Source organism: Nerophis lumbriciformis, linkage group LG38 (assembly GCF_033978685.3).
Source record: "Nerophis lumbriciformis linkage group LG38, RoL_Nlum_v2.1, whole genome shotgun sequence".
In the NCBI taxonomy this organism is placed as follows: domain Eukaryota; kingdom Metazoa; phylum Chordata; class Actinopteri; order Syngnathiformes; family Syngnathidae; genus Nerophis; species Nerophis lumbriciformis.
The window spans coordinates 19,992,722-20,016,010 of NC_084585.2; the positions used below are offsets into that span (position 1 = coordinate 19,992,722).

The 23,289-nt window shown below is 42.6% G+C and overlaps 1 protein-coding gene across 4 annotated transcripts in view; it reads left to right on the forward strand.

Annotated features, from left to right (window-relative positions):
- The window catches only part of celsr2 (cadherin, EGF LAG seven-pass G-type receptor 2), a 221,976-nt gene extending 199,011 nt beyond the window's left edge, over window positions 1–22,965 (forward strand). The window contains exons 23-34 of one of the 4 annotated variants that reach the window (XM_061932746.2): window positions 1,710–1,910; window positions 1,981–2,155; window positions 2,224–2,336; window positions 2,411–2,484; window positions 4,673–4,799; window positions 5,076–5,186; window positions 7,320–7,450; window positions 7,524–7,612; window positions 7,680–7,844; window positions 17,482–17,604; window positions 17,670–17,937; window positions 22,144–22,965. In XM_061932746.2, coding sequence (XP_061788730.2) covers window positions 1,710–1,910; window positions 1,981–2,155; window positions 2,224–2,336; window positions 2,411–2,484; window positions 4,673–4,799; window positions 5,076–5,186; window positions 7,320–7,450; window positions 7,524–7,612; window positions 7,680–7,844; window positions 17,482–17,604; window positions 17,670–17,937; window positions 22,144–22,168 — 1,602 coding nt within the window. In that variant the 3' untranslated portion in view covers window positions 22,169–22,965. Of the gene's footprint in view, window positions 1–1,709; window positions 1,911–1,980; window positions 2,156–2,223; window positions 2,337–2,410; window positions 2,485–4,672; window positions 4,800–5,075; window positions 5,187–7,316; window positions 7,451–7,523; window positions 7,613–7,679; window positions 7,845–17,481; window positions 17,605–17,669; window positions 17,938–22,143 lie in introns of all 4 variants that reach the window. The other 3 variants (XM_061932747.2, XM_061932750.2, XM_061932749.2) reach the window with 3 other exon arrangements.
- The last annotated feature ends 324 nt before the right edge of the window (window positions 22,966–23,289 follow it).

Below are 23,289 nucleotides of genomic sequence, written 5' to 3' on the forward strand. Positions count from 1 at the left end.
AAGTAGCCTTCTGAGCATCCGTATTTACGTGGCTCACCTCCGGCAGAGTCTTCTCCCCGTCATCTTTGTTGTAGTGTGCAAGGACGGGAGTGTGCAAGGACGGGAGTGTGCAAGGACGGGAGTGGAAAAAGTCTCAAACGATGGAGCTAACTGTTTTAATGACATTCAGACTTTACTTCAATCAATAACGGAGCAGCATCTCCTCATCCGTGGCTCACTAGTGCAACATCAACACCAGAAATGTGTCCTGTGAAAAACCGTCCGACTGGAACCCTCTAATAACTAAAGTTCCTTGGGTGAATAATGTAAACTCACTACAGTTTTTCGCACTTTGATAGCTAGTCTACTGACAGATATAAGTAAGAACTTTACACTACTTTATATTAGAAATGGCAACAGCGGAGGATGAAATTACCATAACAAGAATATAGACAAATAGAAGAAATTTATGACTGCGGTGTCGGCACGGACTGCAGTTGCGGACGCGCACACATTTTCAGGACTTATGCAGATCACAAATACACATCAGCAGGTACCATAAGGTAAGAAAAGTTAATTTTGCATAATATTGCGAAACAAAACGCCAAATAATATGTCTGTTAATAAGTGCCATTTTGCGGTCCTTATACACACACCATAATAATACTCGATTTTTGAGCGCCGTGTGTAATGTTTTATATTCTCAATGGAACACTTAAAGTTTTGGTGTTTTTTACTGCCATCATATTGCAGTCTACACGTATCTCTTATGTATGACTGGTCACACCATGTACCAAATAAAATTGCTTCCAGGTGAGTAAGCACAACCAGAATTATGCCGTAGATTAGACGCACAGGGTTATAAGGCACACTGTCGATATTTGAGAAAATGAAAGGATTTTAAGTGTGCCTTGTAGTCCGAAAAATACGGTAAATACACAGTTGTGTCAATAAATGTCATTACTTTATTTTACAAATTATTTAAATGTAAAAGTACATTTAAATAATTTAATGAACTATTTTAAATAAGTTATTCATTTAATTTTTAATGATTTAATTAATTATTTCATGATTTAATTAATCATGTCATTACATTTGCATGTGAGCGCTTCATGAATTAATTGTATCTGTCAAACTCACCCATCAAAATCGAACAGTTACAGAGTCCAATCCTTTCTTTGGGCTAAAGCCTGGACTTTGGAAGTGTTTGAAAATATGGTTATTTCTGCACTTTCTGACCAAGATGTCGACCAGTATTCCTCCGCCTCTCTGGTCGAAGTTCCACAGACAAGTGGAAGTGACGAAGGTAAACCAATCAGGTTTTAAGACCCGCCCACTGATTTGATGGCTTAGTTTGACAGATAAAACAATGAATCGCTGACACACGGTATCACAAAATAAATAAATAAATCATGAAATAATAAAATAATAACATCAACAATTAATTAAATGATTGTATGATCATTCTAAAATGAAATAATTAATTAAATGATTAAATTATTTATTAACACATTTATGTATTTAATATCAATGTTATTAATTAATGACACATTTAAGTAATTATTTGAAGATTTTTGAAGAATTTTGTCCCATTTGACCCTCCATACAAAAAAGGGAAAGTAAGAAAATAAAGGAATGAATGAAAAGGGAAAAAACTTCCTCACCTGCTCCTGATACAAATATGTGTAATGGAGAATCTTCTCACACGTCTATTGCTGTTTTTTTGTCAGAATGGCGAGATCCTTCCCATCAAAATCCTGACGTGGAGCACCGTCGGAGTGACGCTGGGCTTCCTCTTCCTCACCGCCGTCTTCCTGCTGTGTCTGCGAGCCATGCAGACCAACAAGACCGGCATCATGAACAACGGTGCCGTCGCCCTCCTCCTCGCCGAACTGGTCTTCATCCTGGGGATCAACCAGGCCGACAACCCGGTAAGCTTCTCATTTTTGGGGGTCACTCTTACTGAGAAAGCCTTCAAATCTCTGCATGCTCCCGCAACAGTTCTTGTGCACGGTCATCGCCATCCTGCTGCACTTCTTCTACCTGTGCACCTTCTCCTGGCTCTTCCTGGAGAGCCTGCACGTGTACCGAATGATCAGTGAAGTGCGGGACATCAACTATGGCCCCATGAGGTTCTACTATCTGATTGGCTGGGGAGTGCCTGCCTTCATTACTGGTCTGAGCGGCAACATAAAAAACTTGTACAATACCTCCAAGCTTCTAACCCCTGCTTTTTGTCTGCAGGTCTGGCAGTAGGACTTGATCCCGAAGGCTACGGCAACCCCGACTTCTGCTGGCTTTCCGTGTACGACACGCTCATCTGGAGCTTTGCCGGACCCATCGCCGCCGTCGTGATGGTGAGGAGCGACACGATCTTCGGATTCTGATAGTTCAGAAAAACAATAAGCATTTTTGACGTTTGTGTGTGCAGATGAACATCTTTCTCAACATCCTGTCATCCTGCTCAGTGAAACGCCACAGCTTAAACAAGAAGGAGCCTCGAGTGTGAGTGTCAGCCATAGTTTAAATAAGGATTTGAACATTGAACAACTTTTTACCATCTTGCCTTTAAACACCACCATGGATGTAAAGAAAGTGCCTCCATTTTCAGAGGCTCAAAAGTGAAAATATTAACCCATTTTGAGCCAATCCAGTTTTGTTTTTCGGTATAGGAATTTGCCTGTAACATTGATAAATAATGATACATTATATAATATTTTAATTAAATGCCCTCCATCCATTTTCTACCACTTGTCCGGGGGTGCTGGAGCCTATCTCAGCTGCATTCAGGCGGAAGGCGGGGTACACCCAGGACAAGTCGCCACCTCATCACAGGGCCATTTAAAATGTAATCAATTGATTTGCCTTTGCATTGGATCCCAACTATAAGCAGGAGTTACGTTTCAAGATTGTAAATGGCAAAAATGTATGTAAAAGGGGCTTTTTATGGGTGGGTCCAATTTTTTTCCATCCATCCATCTTCTTCCGCTTAGCCGAGGTCGGGTCGCGGGGGCAGCAGCCCAAGCAGAGAAGCCCAGACTTTCCTCTCCCCAGCCACTTCATCCAGCTCCTCTCGGGGGATCCTGAGGTGTTCCCAGGCCAGCTGGGAGACATAGTCTCCCCAATGTGTCCTGGGTCTTCCCAGTGACCTCTGACAGGTCAGATGTGCCCTAAACACCTTCCCAAGGAGGTGTCCGGGAGGCATCTTGACCAGATGCCCGAACCACATCATCTCGCTCCTCTTGATGTGGAGGAGCAGCGGCTTTACTCTGAACTCCTCCCGAATAACAGAGCTTCTCACCCTATCTCTAAGGGAGAGCCCCGCCACCTGACGAGGAAACACATTTCGGCCGCTTGTACCCGTGATTTTGTCCTTTCGGTCATAACCCAAAGCTCATGACCATAGGTGAGGATGGGAACGTAGATCAACCAGTAAACTGAGAGCTTTGCCTTCCGGCTCAGCTCCTTCTTCACCACGACGGATCGACGCAGTGTCCGCATTACTGCAGACACCGCACCGATCCCACGATCCACTCTTCCCCCACTCGTTGACAAAACTCCGAGGTACTTGAACTCCTCCACTTGTGGCAAGATCTCCTCCCCAATTCGGAGATGACACTTCACGCTTTTTCAGGCCAGAAACCATGGACACAGTCTTGGAGGCGTTGATTCCCATTCTAGTCACTTCACACGCTGATGTGAACTGATCCAGTGAGAGCTGAAGATCCTGGCCAGATTAGACTAGCAGGACCACATCATCTCCTTAAAGCAGAGACCTAATCCTGCAGCCACCAAACCGGATCCCCTCAACGCCCTGACTACACCTAGAAATTCGGTCAATAAAAGTTATGAACAGAATCAGTGACAAAGGGCAGCCATGGCGGAGTCCAACCCTCACTGGAAACGTGTCCGACTTACTGCCAACAATGCGGACCAAGCTCTGACACTGATCATACAGGGAGTGGACCGCCACAATCAGACAGTCCGATAACCCATACTCTCTGAGCACTCCCCACAGGACTTCCTTTGGGGAAACGGGTGTTTTAATCATATTTATATGGGTAAATGTACAAATACACTCAGATACACTTACTGGGTTACATTACAAGACTCACAGTGAATGACAAAAACATTTGAAAAATTGGACCCACTCATATTAAAACCCCTTGAAGATACATTTTAATGTTTTCCACAATATAATAATTTGTCTTTAGTGCCTGTTCCTTAATTTAACCTAACATGTCAAAGTTGCACAAAAATGACACAGTTATTCCTTGTGACGAATCAAAATTAAATGTATATTTAAATTTTGGGGAATTATATTTTATCCAGAGAACTTTTAGTTTGAAGGTTTTTTGTTTGTTTAATCTAAAACTGGAGAAAAACTAGCAATGCATGAAATCTATTCATACAGCCCGGGCCTTTAATGCCATGTTTTATTGTTTTTCAATAATAATAAAAAAAGCATTTTTTAATGATCATTTTCAAATACATACTTTCGGCTGAAGAACATGAAAATTAATATTTATATTGATTTGTCAGTATGGTGAGTTTGTGATAGTTGATATTTTCATCGTTTGTTTAGTGTATATAGATACATGTTAATAAAGTAACTTGAACTCTACTATGTATCGTAAAACTGAAATACAAAATAAATAAATATATGGATTTGGATGTTGTTGCTCTTGTGCAGGTCTGGTCTAAAGACAGCAGGGGGCGTCCTCTTCCTGATTTCAGTCACGTGCTTCATGGCTCTGCTGTCAGTCAACACTGACATGATCATCTTCCACTACTTGTTTGCTGCTTTGAACTGTGTGCAGGTGGCCATTGTTATTATTTATTATATTACTATATTATTGAAAACTGTATATATTATTATTACTGTAAAATTATAATGAATTATATAATGATTACTGTATTATTACAGTTATTACAATTATTATCGCTGTTTTATTTTACTATTATCAGTAGTTTTACTATGATATGATAACTGTATTATTATATTATTAATGTGTTATTGAATATATTCATATTTCTCTATTATTATGAATGATATGATGAGGATCTTATAACTGTATTATTGTATGTTTTCCAAGGGTCCTTTTATCTTCTTGTTCCGCGTGGTCTTCAACAAAGAGGCCAGGAACGCCATCAAGTACTGCTGTGGACACAAGCACCCTGATCACATGATCAAGTCCAAGTCCTCTGTGAGTCCCCCGCCCCTCACTCACATGCTCCCATCCGTTTCCATGGAGACACACTCACTTGAAATTAAAACTTTATTAAAATACAAACTACTAACATTTTTGCAGAAGATTCCAAGACAATTATTACTGTCTGTCCTTTAGAGGATCTTTGACTAACATGTTTGCAGTAGGTCCTTAAAACAGCAAAGTGCTCATGTCATTTAGAGGATCTTTGACTTGTTTTTGGAGTAGGTCCTTAAAAACAGCAAAGTGCTCCAGTCATATAGAGGATCTTGTTTATGACCTGTCAAGTCTTGTCTGACTTTATGTATTGTTTTTCATATGTTGGTGTTAAATTCCTCTCCAGCGCTTTTATTTTTAGTTTCCACTTCCTTTTCTGCCAATGAGCGCTGATTGGACTCACCTTAAAGTACAGTGTTTTATTTTTTTTAATATGCAAACACAGTGTGACTGTTCCAACTGTGTGCAATGTTACAGTGGCCAATAATATTACATATACTTGTTAAATAAAACCTGTGCCTTGTTTTTAATGAATACTTAGGCCTACTACGCTGCTGTATTTTAACGTTGGTCGTTATGGTGGTACCTGGAGAGCCAAGTTTTTGCTGAGGTGGTACTTGGTGAAAAAAGTTTGGGAACCACTGATATAGAGAATCATTGACTTGTTTTTGCAATGGGTCCTTAAAAATATCAAAGCACTCCCTCTCCCCATGTCTCTAAGCATGGCAAAATGCCCCTGTCATATACAGAATCTTTGACTAGCGTTTTTGCAGTAGGTATTTACTATTTCAAAATAGAAGAGTGCTCTCCTGTCTTAGAGGATCTTTGACTAGTGTTTTTGCTGTAAATTTGCTAAAAACAGTAAAGCACTTCTGTCATATACAGGATCTTTGATTAGTGTTCCTGCTGTAGGTATTTAAAAACTGCAGGGTGCTCCTGTCAGAGTATCTTTGACTAGCAATTTTTCTAGTAAGAGTCCTGCTGTTATGTACATGATCTTTGACTGTATTGCAGGAGGTCCGAGCCATACTTGCCAACCCTCCCGGATTTTCCGGGATACTCCCGAAATTCAGCGCCTCTCCCGAAAACCTCCCGGGACAAATGATCTCCCGAAAATCTCCCGAAATTCAGGCGGACTTAGGTTCATGCGTAGTCTGCGGACCTGAGTCCGCTTTTCCGCAATATAAACGGCGTGCCTGCCCAATCACGTTATAACTGTAGAATGATCCAGGGCGAGTTCTTGGTTTCTTATGTGGGTTTATTGTTAGGCAGTTTCATTAACATCCTCCCAGCGCGGTAACAACACACAACAACAGCAGTCACGTTTTCGTCTACCGTAAAGCAGTTTGTCTGCCGTAAACAGCAATGTTGTGACACTCTTAAACAGGACAATACTGCCATCTAGTGCATTTGATGAAAGCACTTTTGTGCGTGCCACACAGCAATGCATCATCAGAGAGGGTGTTCAGCATGGTTAGAAAAATAGTGACAGAGAATAGAAAAAGGAGGGACAATTCAACTCTTAACTCAACAAGTATATGTGTAAATAAATGAACACTGAAATTCAAGTATTTCTTTTATTTATATATATATATATCTATATATATATATATATATATATATATATATATATATACTTGACTACAGGATCTTTGATTAGTGTTCCTGCTGTAGGTATTTAAAAACTGCAGGGTGCTCCTGTCAGAGTAACTTTGAATAGCATTTTTTCTTACAAATAAGAGTCCTCCTGTTGTGTACATGATCTTTGACTGTATTGCAGGAGGTCCGAGCCCAGTCCTCCTATAGTAGTAGCCAAAACAGCAAAACACACCTGTTAAATAAATGCTCTTGGGCTAGCAATTTTGCAGTGGGACCTAAAAACTGCATATACAGGATCTTTGACTAGCATTTTTGCAGTAAAGTTTTCACAAACCACAAAGCGCTCCTGTCATAAAGAGGATCTTTGACTAACTTTATTCAAACGAGTTGACTTAGTTCTGGGCTCATGAACAAATCTGTATCGATCATTTTTGCAAGTGTAACAAGAAGTTAACCACTGTATAATGAAATGTGTGACTTTTGAGGCCTATTATGAAATATTGCATTGACAGAGTGCTAATGTGTGCACAGCAGAGCTACAAGTGCAGCAGCAGCTACACGGACGCCAAGTTGTACCATCTTCCTTTCGGGCAGTCCAGCGTGTCGCTGAACGGCACCATGCAGAGCGCCAAGAGCCAGCACAGCTACGTGCCCTTCATGTTGAGGTCAGGGAGCCATGAAGAGTCCACTCTCTCGATGCTGCAGGAGCAACGTTAAAGACTCTCGTGTCTTTTTTAGGGAGGACAGGATGAGCAGCAGCCAGGCGCACATCGCTCTCAACGACCACTCATCGCTCTTCCATGAAGACCCTCAGCACGGCCATGACGGTAAGACAAAAAAAAAAGAGTCCGAGATTCATGCTACTTCATTGTTAGCCCGCGTGTTTGTTTCCAGACCACGACAGCGACTCTGACAGCGACTTGTCCTTGGAGGACGACCAGAGCGGCTCCTACGCCTCCACACACTCCTCTGACAGCGAGGGCGACGAGGGTCCCTTCTCTCCAGAGGAATGCTGGGAAAACCTGGGGTCCAACGGCGTCAAGAGGCCGCAGACCCACGGTAGGTCTCTACCCCTGGTCACTACATTAGGGATACTTTTTTACAACGATATGAAATAGGATAAGAGACAATACAATCAGTGGCTCATAATCCTTTAAAATACTTCTCATCATTTGTCCATTTTTCATGAATTCATTGATTTATTTATGCTGTGATTCGCGTCCTCCACTTTTGACGAATGAATTTAAATGATTTCATATTCCATAAGCTGCAGCATTATGAAATCAAAAGACATTACATAAATTGATGATTAAATAAATAGTCATTTAGAATTGTATTTAATAAAACAATTTAAAAAGCGTTAAATAATGTTTGAAAAAACAACACAAATAAATATTTTCTTTGAATTAAAAAATGCTATTGAATAAAAAATAGCATGACATGTTCATACAATTGTTTATAACTAGCGTCACTTTAATAATGCATACATTATATACAGTGTTGGGTTAGTTACTGAAAACCAGTAACTAGTTACAGTTACTAGTTACTTTATTTCAAAAGTAACTCAGTTACTAACTCAGTTACTTACACCAAAAAGTAATGCGTTACTGTGAAAAGTAACTATTTAGTTACTTCTTTTTTTTCTTCTTTTTTTTTTAAAGCTCCCATTAGTGCCCTTTTTGCCTTCATTTCAGTACTGTTATTGCACTGGAGAATAATACAATCTGTTGATCAACTTGACATGCATTTTTATTTTCCTTTTAACATAATTAATGAAAAACAGTGCAACATAAAAAGGCATTCCTCCTTTCTTTAAACTTGGACCAATGACCATTAATAAAAAACAAGTTTAAGTGCAACATAAGAAGAAACATCATCTTCCTTGAAACATAGGTAGTGAAATAAAGCCTGACATCTGGAGTGATGCTGCTGTCTTCCACACTTGGAGCCATGGATTGTAGAATCCTTGTTTTCAGTGGCAGGATCATTGACACAGATGGTGAAGTTTCAGTGCTCAGTAGAGATGGAACACTTTTGAGTGGTTTAAGCACCTAGAGGACCTCATCTGCCACTCTCACATCATCATCAGACAGGGTGACATTTGTCTTCAGGGTGTTGTGGGTCAATGCAGAGTATATAGCTGCCTGCTGCTCCAACATATCATAAGTGGAGTTCCACCTCGTTGGGACATCATGTATGAGCAGGCAGCTTTAGCATTTCTTGCTTTGTCTTAAGCACATGAGCAGCTGTTGTGCTTGGGTGGAAGTAAGAAACCTTCCTGATCCTCCCAAAGAGGCGCTCCATCCTATTGACTGAGATTCCCTTCTGTGATGCCAAATTCACTACATGTGCAAAGCACCTATCTGTGGTCCCAGTCCTGCCTCATTCACTGTAATTATTTGATTTTTGGCATTATCACGTGTGACTGGGATATCTTTATCTTCCATTCCTCCACTGCTTGTGTCAGTACCTGCGCAAGGTGACTCTCGTAGAGGGGGCGTGTCTTCTCATCTCCCAGTCTGCTGTGATGAAGTGAGCGCTTATAGTTCCGCTGGACGTCCAGCCGTCTGTCATGAGCGCAACAGATGATGCTCGGGATAGTTCATCCACAACTTTTTTCTTCTCCTGCTCATAAAGATCTGGCACAATCTTATTGCTGAAGTGGGTGCGCGACGGGATGTCGTAACGTGGTTCAAGCACGTTCAGCATGTGTTTAAAACCCTCGTTTTGCACAACCGAATCTGCACTTATAAACACACCGATTCAATGGCGCTGGGCGTTCAAGCTCCTCTGTTATTGCGCTCGCCATGACCACGCTGTGTGTGGACTGAACGTGCCAACGACTTTTTTTTTTGTTTCATATATCAAACCGCGGATCCCCCCCACCCCCCACACACACATAGACTGCGCCTCTTTTCTTCTCTCCGGCTTGTGACAGAGGAAGATTCAGAAGAAAGACACCGCAGCGCTTCTGTTTCTAGCCGATAATACATCAAAAGTAACGTAAAATAACGCAGTAACGCATCATGTAGTAACGGTAACTAAATTACTGAATAAAAAAAAATAACGCGTTAGATTACTAGTTACCGCCGAAACTAACGGCGTTACAGTAACGCGTTACTTTGTAACGCGTTAGTCCCAACACTGATTATATATAATATACAATAATATATTACTTCATATCACATTTCACAATAAATTAATACATTCAAAATTAATATGTTGTTAAAATATTTGAATTAAATATTTAAATACATCTGTAATTTAAATATAAATATAAATAATAATCATAATAGTTTAATCATGATTTTCTTTTTTAAACTTCCTTTTGTATCTCTCCGACGTGACCATTTCCATCAATTATGCAAATTAGGCGATGATGTCATCGAATGACTTTTAGGACAGCCAATAGCTAGTCCCCTTGCTAGGGAGTTGGCAACACTGATTGCAGCCACTGCTCCGTGATGTCAATAGAAGACGAAGGCAGGTTGATCATTCAAAGGAAACTTCCTTACATCCCCTTGACCAGATTTGGGCAAATTAAGGCCCGGGGGCCGCATGAGGCCCGCTAAGCTTTTCAATCCGGTCCGCCGGAATTCCCAAATATTTTTTTTAGATCTTTGAGATGGAAACTGTAGCTGCCATTATGATGTGTAGTGATGTTTTCAAATGACCGTAAGTCTTGAACTATACAAAGTATTTCAATGGTTGGAATCTGCGCTTTTGCATGATATACTAGTTACTATGGTAATCTAATTATTTACTATGGTAATCTTATTAGTTACTATGGTAATCTAAGTCGCAGCAATTCAGACGAGGCACCAAGCAGTGTGGGTGGGGAGCGTTTCCACAGAGTGTTTCCAGAGCGGCCAGCCTGAAATGCGGGTGTCAGGGACAGACGCGGAAGGAGATTTTTACAACAAAGTTCTAAAGCTTAGTGATGTATCAGATGTATCAGATTGTAGGTGGGTTTAGTTCATACTTGCCAACCTTGAGACCTCCGATTTCGGGAGGTGGGGGGAGAGGGGTGGGAGTGGGCGTGGTCTGGGTGGGACGGGGGCGTGGTCGGGGGCGTGGCTAAAAGGGGAGGAGTATATTTACAGCTAGAATTCACCAAGTCAAGTATTTCATATATATATATATATATAAGAAATACTTGACGTTCAGTGAATTCTAGCTATATATATATCCATCCATCCATCCATCCATCCATCTTCTTCCGCTTATCCGAGGTCGGGTCGCGGGGGCAGCAGCCTAAGCAGGGAAGCCCAGACTTCCCTCTCCCCAGCCACTTCGTCCAGCTCCTCCCGGGGGATCCCGAGGCGTTCCCAGGCCAGCCGGGAGACATAGTCTTCCCAACGTGTCCTGGGTCTTCCTCGTGGCCTCCTACCGGTCGGACATGCCCTAAACACCTCCTTAGGGAGGCGCTCGGGTGGCATCCTGACCAGATGCCCGAACCACCTCATCTGGCTCCTCTCGATGTGGAGGAGCAGCGGCTTTACTTTGAGCTCCCCCCGGATGACAGAGCTTCTCACCCTATCTCTAAGGGAGAGCCCCGCCACCCGGCGGAGGAAACTCATTTCGGCCGCTTGTACCCGTGATCTTGCCCTTTCGGTCAGAACCCAAAGCTCATGACCATAGGTGAGGATGGGAACGTAGATCGACCGGTAAATTGAGAGCTTTGCCTTCCGGCTCAGCTCCTTCTTCACCACAACGGATCGATACAGCGTCCGCATTACTGAAGACGCCGCACCGATCCGCCTGTCGATCTCACGATCCACTCTTCCCTCACTCGTGAACAAGACTCCGAGGTACTTGAACTCCTCCACTTGGGGCAAGATCTCCTCCCCAACCCGGAGATGGCACTCCACCCTTTTCCGGGCGAGAACCATGGACTCGGACTTGGAGGTGCTGATTCTCATCCCAGTCGCTTCACACTCAGCTGCAAACCGATCCAGTGAGAGCTGAAGATCCTGGCCAGATGAAGCCATCAGGACCAAATCATCTGCAAAAAGCAGAGACCTAATCCTGCAGCCACCAAACCGGATCCCCTCAACGCCTTGACTGCGCCTAGAAATTCTGTCCATAAAAGTTATGAACAGAATCGGTGACAAAGGGCAGCCTTGGCGGAGTCCAACCATCACCGGAAACGTGTCCGACTTACTGCCGGCAATGCGAACCAAGCTCTGACACTGATCATACAGGGAGCGGACCGCCACAATCAGACAGTCCGAAACCCCATACTCTCTGAGCACTCCCCACAGGACTTCCCGAGGGACACGGTCGAATGCCTTCTCCAAGTCCACAAAGCACATGTAGACTGGTTGGGCAAACTCCCATGCACCCTCAAGGACCCTGCCGAGAGTATAGAGCTGGTCCACAGTTCCACGACCAGGACGAAAACCACACTGTTCCTCCTGAATCCGAGGTTCGACTATCCGGCGTAGCCTCCTCTCCAGTACACCTGAATAGACCTTACCGGTAAGGCTGAGGAGTGTGATCCCACGATAGTTAGAACACACCCTCCGGTTCCCCTTTTTAAAGAGAGGAACCACCACCCCGGTCTGCCAATCCAGAGGTACTGCCCCCGATGTCCACGCGATGCTGCAGAGTCTTGTCAACCAAGACAGCCCTACAGCATCCAGAGCCTTAAGGAACTCCGGGCGGGTCTCATCCACCCACGGGGCCTTGCCACCGAGGAGCTTTTTAACTACCTCAGCAACCTCAGCCCCAGAAATAGGAGAGCCCACCACAGATTCCCCAGGCACTGCTTCCTCATAGGAAGACGTGTTGGTGGGATTGAGGAGGTCTTCGAAGTATTCCCTCCACCGATCCACAACTTCCGCAGTCGAGGTCAGCAGAACACCATCCGCACCATACACGGTGTTGGTAGTGCACTGCTTCCCCTTCCTGAGGCGGCGGATGGTGGTCCAGAATCGCTTCGAAGCCGTCCGGAAGTCGTTTTCCATGGCTTCCCCGAACTCCTCCCATGTCCGAGTTTTTGCCTCCGCGACCGCTGAAGCCGCACACCGCTTGGCCTGTCGGTACCTGTCCGCTGCCTCAGGAGTCCCATGAGCCAAAAGAACCCGATAGGACTCCTTCTTCAGCTTGACGGCATCTCTCACCGCCGGTGTCCACCAACGGGTTCTAGGATTACCGCCACGACAGGCACCAACTACCTTGCGGCCACAGCTCCAATCAGCCGCCTCGACAATAGAGGTGCGGAACATGGTCCACTCGGACTCAATGTCCAGCACCTCCCTCGTGACATGTTCAAAGTTCTTCCGGAGGTGGGAATTGAAACTCTCTCTGACAGGAGACTCTGCCAGACGTTCCCAGCAAACCCTCACAATGCGTTTGGGCCTGCCAGGTCTGTCCGGCATCCTCCCCCACCATCGCAGCCAACTCACCACCAGGTGGTGATTGGTAGAAAGCTCCGCCCCTCTCTTCACCCGAGTGTCCAAAACATGAGGCCGCAAATCCGATGACACAACTACAAAGTCGATCATAGAACTGCGGCCTAGGGTGTCCTGGTGCCAAGTGCACATATGGACACCCTTATGCTTGAACATGGTGTTCGTTATGGACAATCCGTGACGGGCACAAAAGTCCAATAACAAAACACCACTTGGGTTCAGATCCGGGCGGCCATTCTTCCCAATTACGCCTCTCCAGGTTTCACTGTCGTTGCCAATATGAGCGTTGAAGTCCCCCAGTAAAACGAGGGAATCACCCGGGGGAGCACTCTCAAGTACTCCCTCGAGTGAATCCAAAAAGGGTGGGTACTCTGAGCTGCTGTTTGGTGCGTAAGCGCAAACAACAGTCAGGACCCGTCCCCCCACCCGAAGGCGGATGGAAGCTACCCTCTCGTCCACCGGGTTGAACTCCAACATGCAGGCTCTGAGCCGGGGGGCAACAAGAATTGCCACCCCAGCCGGTCGCCTCTCACTGCTGGCAACGCCAGAGTGGAAGAGAGTCCATCCCCTCTCGAGAGAACTGGTTCCAGAGCCCTTGCTGTGCGTCGAGGTGAGTCCGACTATATCCAACCGGAACTTCTCTACCTCGCGCACTAGCTCAGGCTCCTTTCCCCCCAGCGAGGTGACGTTCCACGTCCCAAGAGCTAGCTTCTGTAGCCGAGGATCGGACCGCCAAGTGCCCTGCCTTCGGCTACCGCCCAGCTCACATTGCACCCGACATCTATGGCCCCTGCTATGGGTGGTGAGCCCATTGGAGGGGGGACCCACGTTGCCTCTTCGGGCTGTGCCCGGCCGGGCCCCATGGGGACAGGCCCGGCCACCAGGCGCTCGCCATCGTGCCCCAACTCCGGGCCTGGCTCCGGAGGGGGGCCCCGGTGACCCGCGTCCGGGCGAGGGAAATCTGAGTCTCGGTTCTTGCATTTCCATAGAAGTCTTATATATATATATATATATATATATATATATATATATATATATATATGTATATATATGTATATATATGTATATATATATACATATATATATATATATATATATACATATATATATATATATATATGTATATATATATATATGTATATATACGTATATGTGTATATATATATATATATATATATATATATATATATATATATATATGTATATATATATGCATATATATATGTCTTAATAAGGTTATCCAAAAAATAGTGCTCGATACCGTAGTAGAGCGCAATATATGTATGTGTGGGAAAAAAAAATCACAAGACTATTTCATCTCTACAGGCCTGTTTCATGAGGGGGGGTACCCTCAATCATCAGGAGATTTTAATGGGAGCATTCGCATACCATGGTTTATATAGGGCACAGAGTGGGTGGGTACAGGCTGGCGTAGGGGCGTGGTGATTGGCTCATATGTTACCTAGGAGGTGTTTCCGTCTATGGCGGCATGCTGTTACAATTTCGCTGCGCTTGTTGAGGGATGACAGGTCTGGACGGTAAATAATAAACAGTTTCTCTTTCAAGCATAGGTTGCATCTTTTATTACCACTATTGTAAGGTGTGCTGGATGCAAGAATTTGCCATGTTATTGAATATTCAACATTATTGTCTTTGAGGTCCCAAATGTGTTTGCTGAGTTCTGTGGTATTTCGCAGGTTTTTGTTCCTGAAAGAAGCCTTGTGATTGTTCCATCTGGTTTTGAATTCTCCCTCGGTTAATCCTACATATGTGTCGGATGTGTTAATGTCCTTGCGTATTACCTTAGATTGGTAGACAACTGATGTTTGTAAGCACCCCCCGTTGAGAGGGCAATCAGGTTTCTTTCGACAGTTACAGCCTTTGTTGGTTTTGGAGTCGCTCTGTCTGGGGGCCGACGGCTCATTTGCAATTGTTTTGTTGTGGTTTGAGATGATTTGTCGTATATTGTTCATGCAGCTGTAGCTCAATTTAATGTTGTTCTTGTTGAATACTTTTCTTAGGGTGTTGTCTTTGGGAAAGTGTTTGTCAATCAGATTGAGGAATTTGTGTCCAATGTTAGTTGAGACGTTTTTGCTGTATGGGGGGTTGTACCAGATGATGTCGTTTCGTTTTCTGTTCTTTTTTGGCTGGTTTCCTGGCGTGGGTTCATAGGTGAGGGTGAAATTGTATCCGCTTTCATCAAGGGCTTTTTGGTACGGGGGGGTTGCTTGGTCAAATTCAGCTTTGCTAGATGACAGCATCGATAGCCTTTTATTGATTCCGGTAGGTATTCTTTTCGTGGTGGTGGGTGGGTGGTTGCTGTCATGGTGCACGTATTGGAGTGTTGTGTTGGGTTTCGTGAATGGTTGGTAGCTGTTATTTCTCAGGTTGAAAGTGACAAATCATCTCAAACCACGACAAAACAATTGCAAATGAGCCGTCGGCCCCCAGACAGAGCGACTCCAAAACCAACAAAGGCTGTAACTGTCGAAAGAAACCTGATTGGGCGAGGGTCACCACTTTGTGAACAAATGCGTGAGCAAATTGTCGAACAGTTTAAAGGGGAACATTATCACCAGACCTATGTAAGCGTCAATATATACCTTGATGTTGCAGAAAAAAGACCATATATTTTTTTAACCGATTTCCAAACTCTAAATGGGTGAATTTTGGCGAATTAAACGCCTTTCTGTGGGTGGGTTCTTGGTAGATTTGAATCCGTAAGTTTCCTTTTGCGTTCCTTTTGTTTCAGGGTGGAGGAAAAAATGTGCTTTCCACCGCATCCTTCTTAGGAAGTGTTCCGTCTTTTCTATGAGCCTTAGCTTGTAGTCATTCTGCGCGGGTATGGGAATGTTCTTCGTGGAGTAGTCGATGTTGAATTTTTCCATTTCTGATCGTCGTACAGTGCTCAACAAATGTCAATTTGGAGCGGAGTATATGTCTTAATAAGGTTATCCAAAAAATAGTGCTCGATACCGTAGTAGAGCGCAATATATGTATGTGTGGGGAAAAAAAATCACAAGACTATTTCATCTCTACAGGCCTGTTTCATGAGGGGGGTACCCTCATGATTGCCCTCTCAACGGGGGGTGCTTACAAACATCAGTTGTCTACCAATCCAAGGTAATACGCAAGGACATTAACACATCCGACACATATGTAGGATTAACCGAGGGAGAATTCAAAACCAGATGGAACAATCACAAGGCTTCTTTCAGGAACAAAAACGTGCGAAATACCACAGAACTCAGCAAACACATTTGGGACCTCAAAGACAATAATGTTGAATATTCAATAACATGGCAAATTCTTGCATCCAGCACACCTTACAATAGTGGTAATAAAAGATGCAACCTATGCTTGAAAGAGAAACTGTTTATTATTTACCGCCCAGACCTGTCATCCCTCAACAAGCGCAGCGAAATTGTAACAGCATGCCGCCATAGACGGAAACACCTCCTAGGTAACACATGAGCCAATCACCACGCCCCTAGGCCAGCCTGTACCCACCCACTCTGTGCCCTATATAAACCATGGTATGCGAATGCTCCCATTAAAATCTCCTGATGATTGAGGGTACCCCCCCTCATGAAACAGGCCTGTAGAGATGAAATAGTCTTGTGATTTTTTTTCCCACACATACATATATTGCGCTCTACTACGGTATCGAGCACTATTTTTTGGATAACCTTATTAAGACATATATATATATATATGTATATATATATATATATATATATATGTATATATATATATATATATATATGTATATATATATATATGTATATATATATATATATATATATATATATATATGTATATATATATATATATATATATATATATATATATATATATATATATATATATATATATATATATATATATATATATATATGGGCAGCACGGTGGAAGAGGGGTTAGTGCATCTGCCGAACAATACGAAGGTCCTGAGTAGTCTTGGGTTCAATCCCGGGCTCGGGATCTTTCTGTGTGGAGTTTGAATGTTCTCCCCGTGACTGTGTGGGTTCCCTCCGGGTACTCCGGCTTCCTCCCACCTCCAAAGACATGCACCTGGGGATAGGTTGATAGGCAACACTAAATTGGCCCTAGTGTGTGAATGTGAGTGTGAATGTTGTCTGCCTATCTGTGTTGGCCCTGCGATGAGGTAGCGACTTGCCCAGGGTGTAAGACAGCGCTGTGTGCTGGTTTGATGGCTGCAGTGCTCCTAATTGACCAGCAGATGTCGCCATTACCCCACTTTGTTGATGTCTTGTCAGATCTGACAGAAGCAGGACTCAACTTCCATGTTGACCAAAGTGTCAGCAACACGTCAGAGCAGCGCGTGGAAGACGCCGAGGTCTCGACGCTGCTGCCTCACTTCAACACTCATCCTCACAAAGGTGATCGGACGTCCATTTTGGACCGACTTGCTCTTTGACATCCGCGTCACATTTGTTCCCGGCAGGGATCCTAAAAAAGAAGCAGCTTTCTCCCATCATCGAGAGGAATGGCCTCAACCGCATCCACAACCAGCTCTGTGACGGCACTCACGACTCGTCGTCCCCTCACGACTCGCCGTCCCCTCAAGACTCGCCGTCCCTTCAGGCCTCGCCGTCCCCTCAGGCCTCGTCCTGCAACGAGCAGCGAGGTAAATGCGTCCCGCCTGAACAGCTGAACGGCGTCGCTATGAGCATCAAGGTGGGGATGGTGGATGGCGACTCGTCAGGATCCGAGTGAGTGTTGACATCTTGCCTTTATGGTCGGTGTCCTTCTTCTCATTTCATGCGTTGTGACACACCTGAGGACAAAATAATTATCAACACGTCAGCAGTTAAATTTTGATCATGCTAAATAAATCATTCAGATCCAAATATTACAAAAACAAGGTTGACATTTAAAAGTTGTATGTCATATTACAAACAAACAAAAAAATCATGGAAACTAAATTTTTTGATTGAATAATAATTCATACAAAATGTTTTATATTTATACAAATAAAAATAATATTTATCATATCAGAAAATGACTTACATACAAAACCCAAAACCAGTGAAGTTTGTGTAAATTGTAAATAAAAACAAAATACATTTGCAAATCCTTTTCAACTTATATTCAACCGAATAGACTGCAAAGACAAGATATTTAATGTTCGAACTGGAAAACTTTATTTTTTGCAAATATTGGCTCATTTGGAATTTGATGCCTGCAACATGTTTCAAAAAAGCTAGCACAAGTGGCAAAAAAGACTGAGAAAGTTGAGGAATGCTCATCAAACACTTATTCGGAACATCCCACAGGTGAACAGGCTAATTGGGAACAGGTGGGTGCCATGATTGGGTATAAAAGTAGATTCCATAAAATGCTCAGTCATTCACAAACAAGGATGGGGCGAGGGTCACCACTTTGTCAACAAATGCGTGAGCAAATTGTCGAACAGTTTAAAGGGGAACATTATCACCAGACCTATGTAAGCGTCAATATATACCTTGATGTTGCAGAAAAAAGACCTTTTTTTTTTTTAACCGATTTCCGAACTCTAAATGGGTGAATTTTGGCGAATTAAACGCCTTTCTATTATTCGCTCTCGGAGCGATGATGTCACAACGTGACGTCACATCGGGAAGCAATCCGCCATTTTCTCAAACACCGAGTCAAATCAGCTCTGTTATTTTCCGTTTTTTCGACTGTTTTCCGTACCTTGGAGACATCATGCCTCGTCGGTGTGTTGTCGGAGGGTGTAACAACACGAACAGGGACGGATTCAAGTTGCACCAGTGGCCCAAAGATGCGAAAGTGGCAAGAAATTGGACGTTTGTTCCGCACACTTTACCGACGAAAGCTATGCTACGACAGAGATGGCAAGAATGCGACACTCAAAGCAGATGCATTTCCAACGATAAAGTCAAAGAAATCTGCCGCCAGACCCCCATTGAATCTGCCGGAGTGTGTGAGCAATTCAGGGACAAAGGCCCTCGCTAGCACGGCAAGCAATGGCGGCAGTTTGTTCCCGCAGACGAGCGAGCTAAACCCCCTGGATGTCTTGGCTCACACCGTCCCTTATGCCACCGAAGATGATCAAGAGAAGAATATCGACCCTAGCTTCCCTGGCCTGCAGACATCAACTCCAAAACTGGACAGATCAGCTTTCAGGAAAAGAGAGCAGATGAGGGTATGTCTACAGAATATATTAATTGATGAAAATTGGGCTGTCTGCACTCTCAAAGTGCATGTTGTTGCCAAATGTAATTCATATGCTGTAAACCTAGTTCATAGTTGTTAGTTTCCTTTAATGTCAAACAAACATACCAATCGTTGGTTAGAAGGCGATCGCCAAATTCGTCCTCGCTTTCTCCCGTGTTGCTGGCTGTCGTGTTGTTTTCGTCGGTTTTGCTTGCATACGGTTCAAACCGATATGGCTCAATAGCTTCCGTTTCTTCTTCAATTTCGTTTTCGCTACCTGCCTCCACACTACAACCATCCGTTTCAATACATGCGTAATCTGTTGAATCGCTTAAGCCGCTGAAATCCGAGTCTGAATCCTAGCTAATGTCGCTATAGCTTGCTGTTCTATGCGCCATGTTTGTTTGTGTTGGCATCACTATGTGACGTCACAGGAAAATGGACGGGTGTATATAACGATGGTTAAAATCAGGCACTTTGAAGCTTTTTTTAGGGATATTGCGTGATGGGTAAAATTTTGAAAAAAACTTCGAAAAATAAAATAAGCCACTGGGAACTGATTTTTAATGGTTTTAACCCTTCTGAAATTGTGATAATGTTCCCTTTTAAGAACAACATTTCTCAACCAGCTATTGCAAGGACTTTAGGGATTTCACCATCTACAGTCTGTAATATCATCAGGTTCCGAGAATCTGAAGAAATCACTGCACGTAAGCAGCTAAGCCCGTGACCTTCGATCCCTCAAGTGGTACTGCATCAAAAAACGACATCAGTGTGTAAAGGATATCACTACATGGGTCAGGAACACTTCAGAAAACCACAGTCAGTAACAACAGTTGGTCGCTACATCTGTAAGTGCAAGTTAAAACTCTACTATGCAAAGCGAAAGCCATTTATCAACAACACCCAGAAACGCCGCCGCTTCGCTGGGCCCGACCTCATCTAAGATGGACTGATGCAAAGTGGAAAAGTGTTCTGTGGTCTGACGAGTCCACATTTCAAATTGTTTTTGAAAACTGTGGATGTCGTGTCCTCCAGAACAAAGAGAAAAAGAACCATCCAGACTGTTATAGGAGCAAAGTTGAAAAGCCAGCATCTGTGATGGTATGGGGGTGCATTAGTGCCCAAGGCATGGGTAACTTACACATCTGTAAAGGCACCATTAATGCTGAAAGGTACATACAGGTTTTGGAGCAACATATGTTGCCATCCAAGCAACATCTTTTTCATGGACGCCCCTGCTTATTTCAGCAAGACAATGCCAAGCCACATTCTGCACGTGTTACAACAGTGTGGCTTCATAGTAAAAGAGTGTGGGTACTAGACTGGCCTGTCTGTAGTCTAGACCTGTCTCCCATTGAAAATGTGTGGCGCAATATGAATCCTAAAATACCACAACAGAGACCCCGAACTGTTGAACAACTTAAGCTGTACATCAAGCAAGAATGGGAAAGAATTCCACCTGAAAAGCTTCAAAAATGTGTCTCCTCAGTTCCCAAACGTTTACTGAGTGTTGTTAAAAGGAAAGGCCATGTAACACAGTGGTAAAAATGCCCCTGTGACAACTTTTTTGCAATGTGTTGCTGCCATTAAATTCTAAGTTAATGATTATTTGCAAAAAAAAATTTAGTTTCTCAGTTCGAACATTAAATATCTTGTCTTTGCAGTCTATTCAAGTGAATACAAGTTGAAAAGGATTTGCAAATCATTGTATTCTGTTTTTATTTACGAATTACACAATGTGCCAACTTCACTGGTTTTGGGTTTTGTATATAGGAGGTCATATTGTCTGTTTTTTAAATGCCAATGAAATGATTCATTAAATCTTTAAAACATTTAATTATGATGAAATGCGGTAGAAAATGGATAGATGGATGGAAATGTATACTATACACATACTGTAAACATAAACGAAAAATAGTATTTATTGTTTCAGTGACTCAATCCATTTAAAAAAAAAAACCTCCATCCATCCATCCATATATATATATATATATATATATATATATATATATATATATATATGTATATATGTATATATGTGTATATATATATATATATATATATATATATATATATATATATATATATATATATATATATATATATATATATATATATATAAAGAATATTAATGGTAGTAGATGACATCATTGTTGGCCCACAAGAAAATATCTGTTTCTCAGCTGTGGTACTTAGTTGTAATACATGGTTCTACCACTTGTGGCAGTAATGGCAATCTCAAACAAGCAGAAGATGTCAAAGAGATGTTTTGTAGTGCAAGTACTATGATATGACTAAAGTGGCGAAGCTGTATTTTCATGTGCACTTTAATTTAGTTTAGGAAACATGTTATTATGAATTGAGTTTATTTTAGCACAGCATTATTATATTATTATTATATGTACATTTATTTGGACTCCCTTCATATTTAGTTAGCACAATACTTATTTCCCATCAGCCTGACATAATGTTTATTTATGTTCATTCCTAGTTATTTCTCATGAATTAAAACTGTCAAGATGGAGGAAGTTGTCTGTGCAAATTAATAATTTATAAAAAAGTTTTGCTGCTAATAAAACTAATCTGCCCTTTTTCTCTCTTCTGCTTTTACAAAATATTATATTAAGATTTTTATTCTTTAATTTCATCCCATGACGCGTTTGTGTGTGTGTGCGTGTTTGTGTGTGTCATTGTTTCTTATTTACTTTTACTTTGCTTTTTTTTGCTTGTCCATCACTCTTGTTTTTTTTTCCCAGCAGCCACTGCAACACCTCAATGTGAGCCTCCGCCCTTTTCGCCGGGATTTCCTCTTTAAAGACTTTTTTAACGGAATCCCTTAATATCGAAGGTGTGTGTGTGTGTGTGTGTGTGCGTGTGTGTGTGTGTGTGTGCCAAATGTGCAGTCTCCCTTTAAAGACATTGTTTCGTTACGTACTTGAAATTTTTTTTATTAAAAAAATGCACTTTTTGTTCTATTTGCTGTCCTAATTTCATTGATTTGTGATGTTTTTTTGGGGGGTTTTTTAGCGTGTTTGTGTTCCAGCGGTTCTATTTTGTGGAACAATTAAGTTGCATTCAGGGAAGGTTAAGCTAAAACTCCTTTGTAACATGTCTGGACTGCGCTCCGTGTGTGTGTGTGTGTGTGTGTGTGTGTGTGTGTGTGTGTGTGTGTGTGTGTGTGTGTGTGTGTGTGTGTGTGTGTGTGTGTGTGTGTGTGTGTGTGTGTGTGTGTGTGTGTGTGTGTGTGTGTGTGTGTGTGTGTCAGTGTCAGAACCATCAATCAAGTGAAGGTTATTATCAGTTTGTTTTAATGTCTTAATGAGAGCACATTTTTTGGACTTGACGTGCTCATCCTTTTTTTTGTTTTTGTTTTGAGAGACGAGAGGACACTTATTTCCGTCCCTGAATTAACAGCCGTGTTTTTATAGATTAGCTGTGCGGCGTTTGTAAAATAATAGCCAGGATGAATACTTTGTGTGTACTGTACAGCGTGGCCTGTAAATATGTAAACTTGTTTGTAGAGATGATCACTCTTTGAATTTCATCAATTGTGTCATAAAAAATATTTTGAATTTGAATCCCTGCCTTTTTTGTCAATATTTTTCTATACTAAGGTGAAAATGTGTCAAAATTGCTTGTAAGGGTCAGAAGTCACAGCCATCACGTGTAAATCCGGATGTTTGTTCCTGCAGACGATGCTCCTGTCCAGACACAAGCTGTTTCCCACATGACGTGATCATGAGTTTATGCTCATCATTTATGAACAACGTCCATCATCTTCTCCGCTCTCCTCTCACAGGCGACCTTTTGTGCTCATCAAAGCTTTTCTCCAAATTGACGTGACGGAACTTTTTGATTTGTTCTTTTGCTGCAGACAAACCACGTCAGCAAGCAGACAGAAG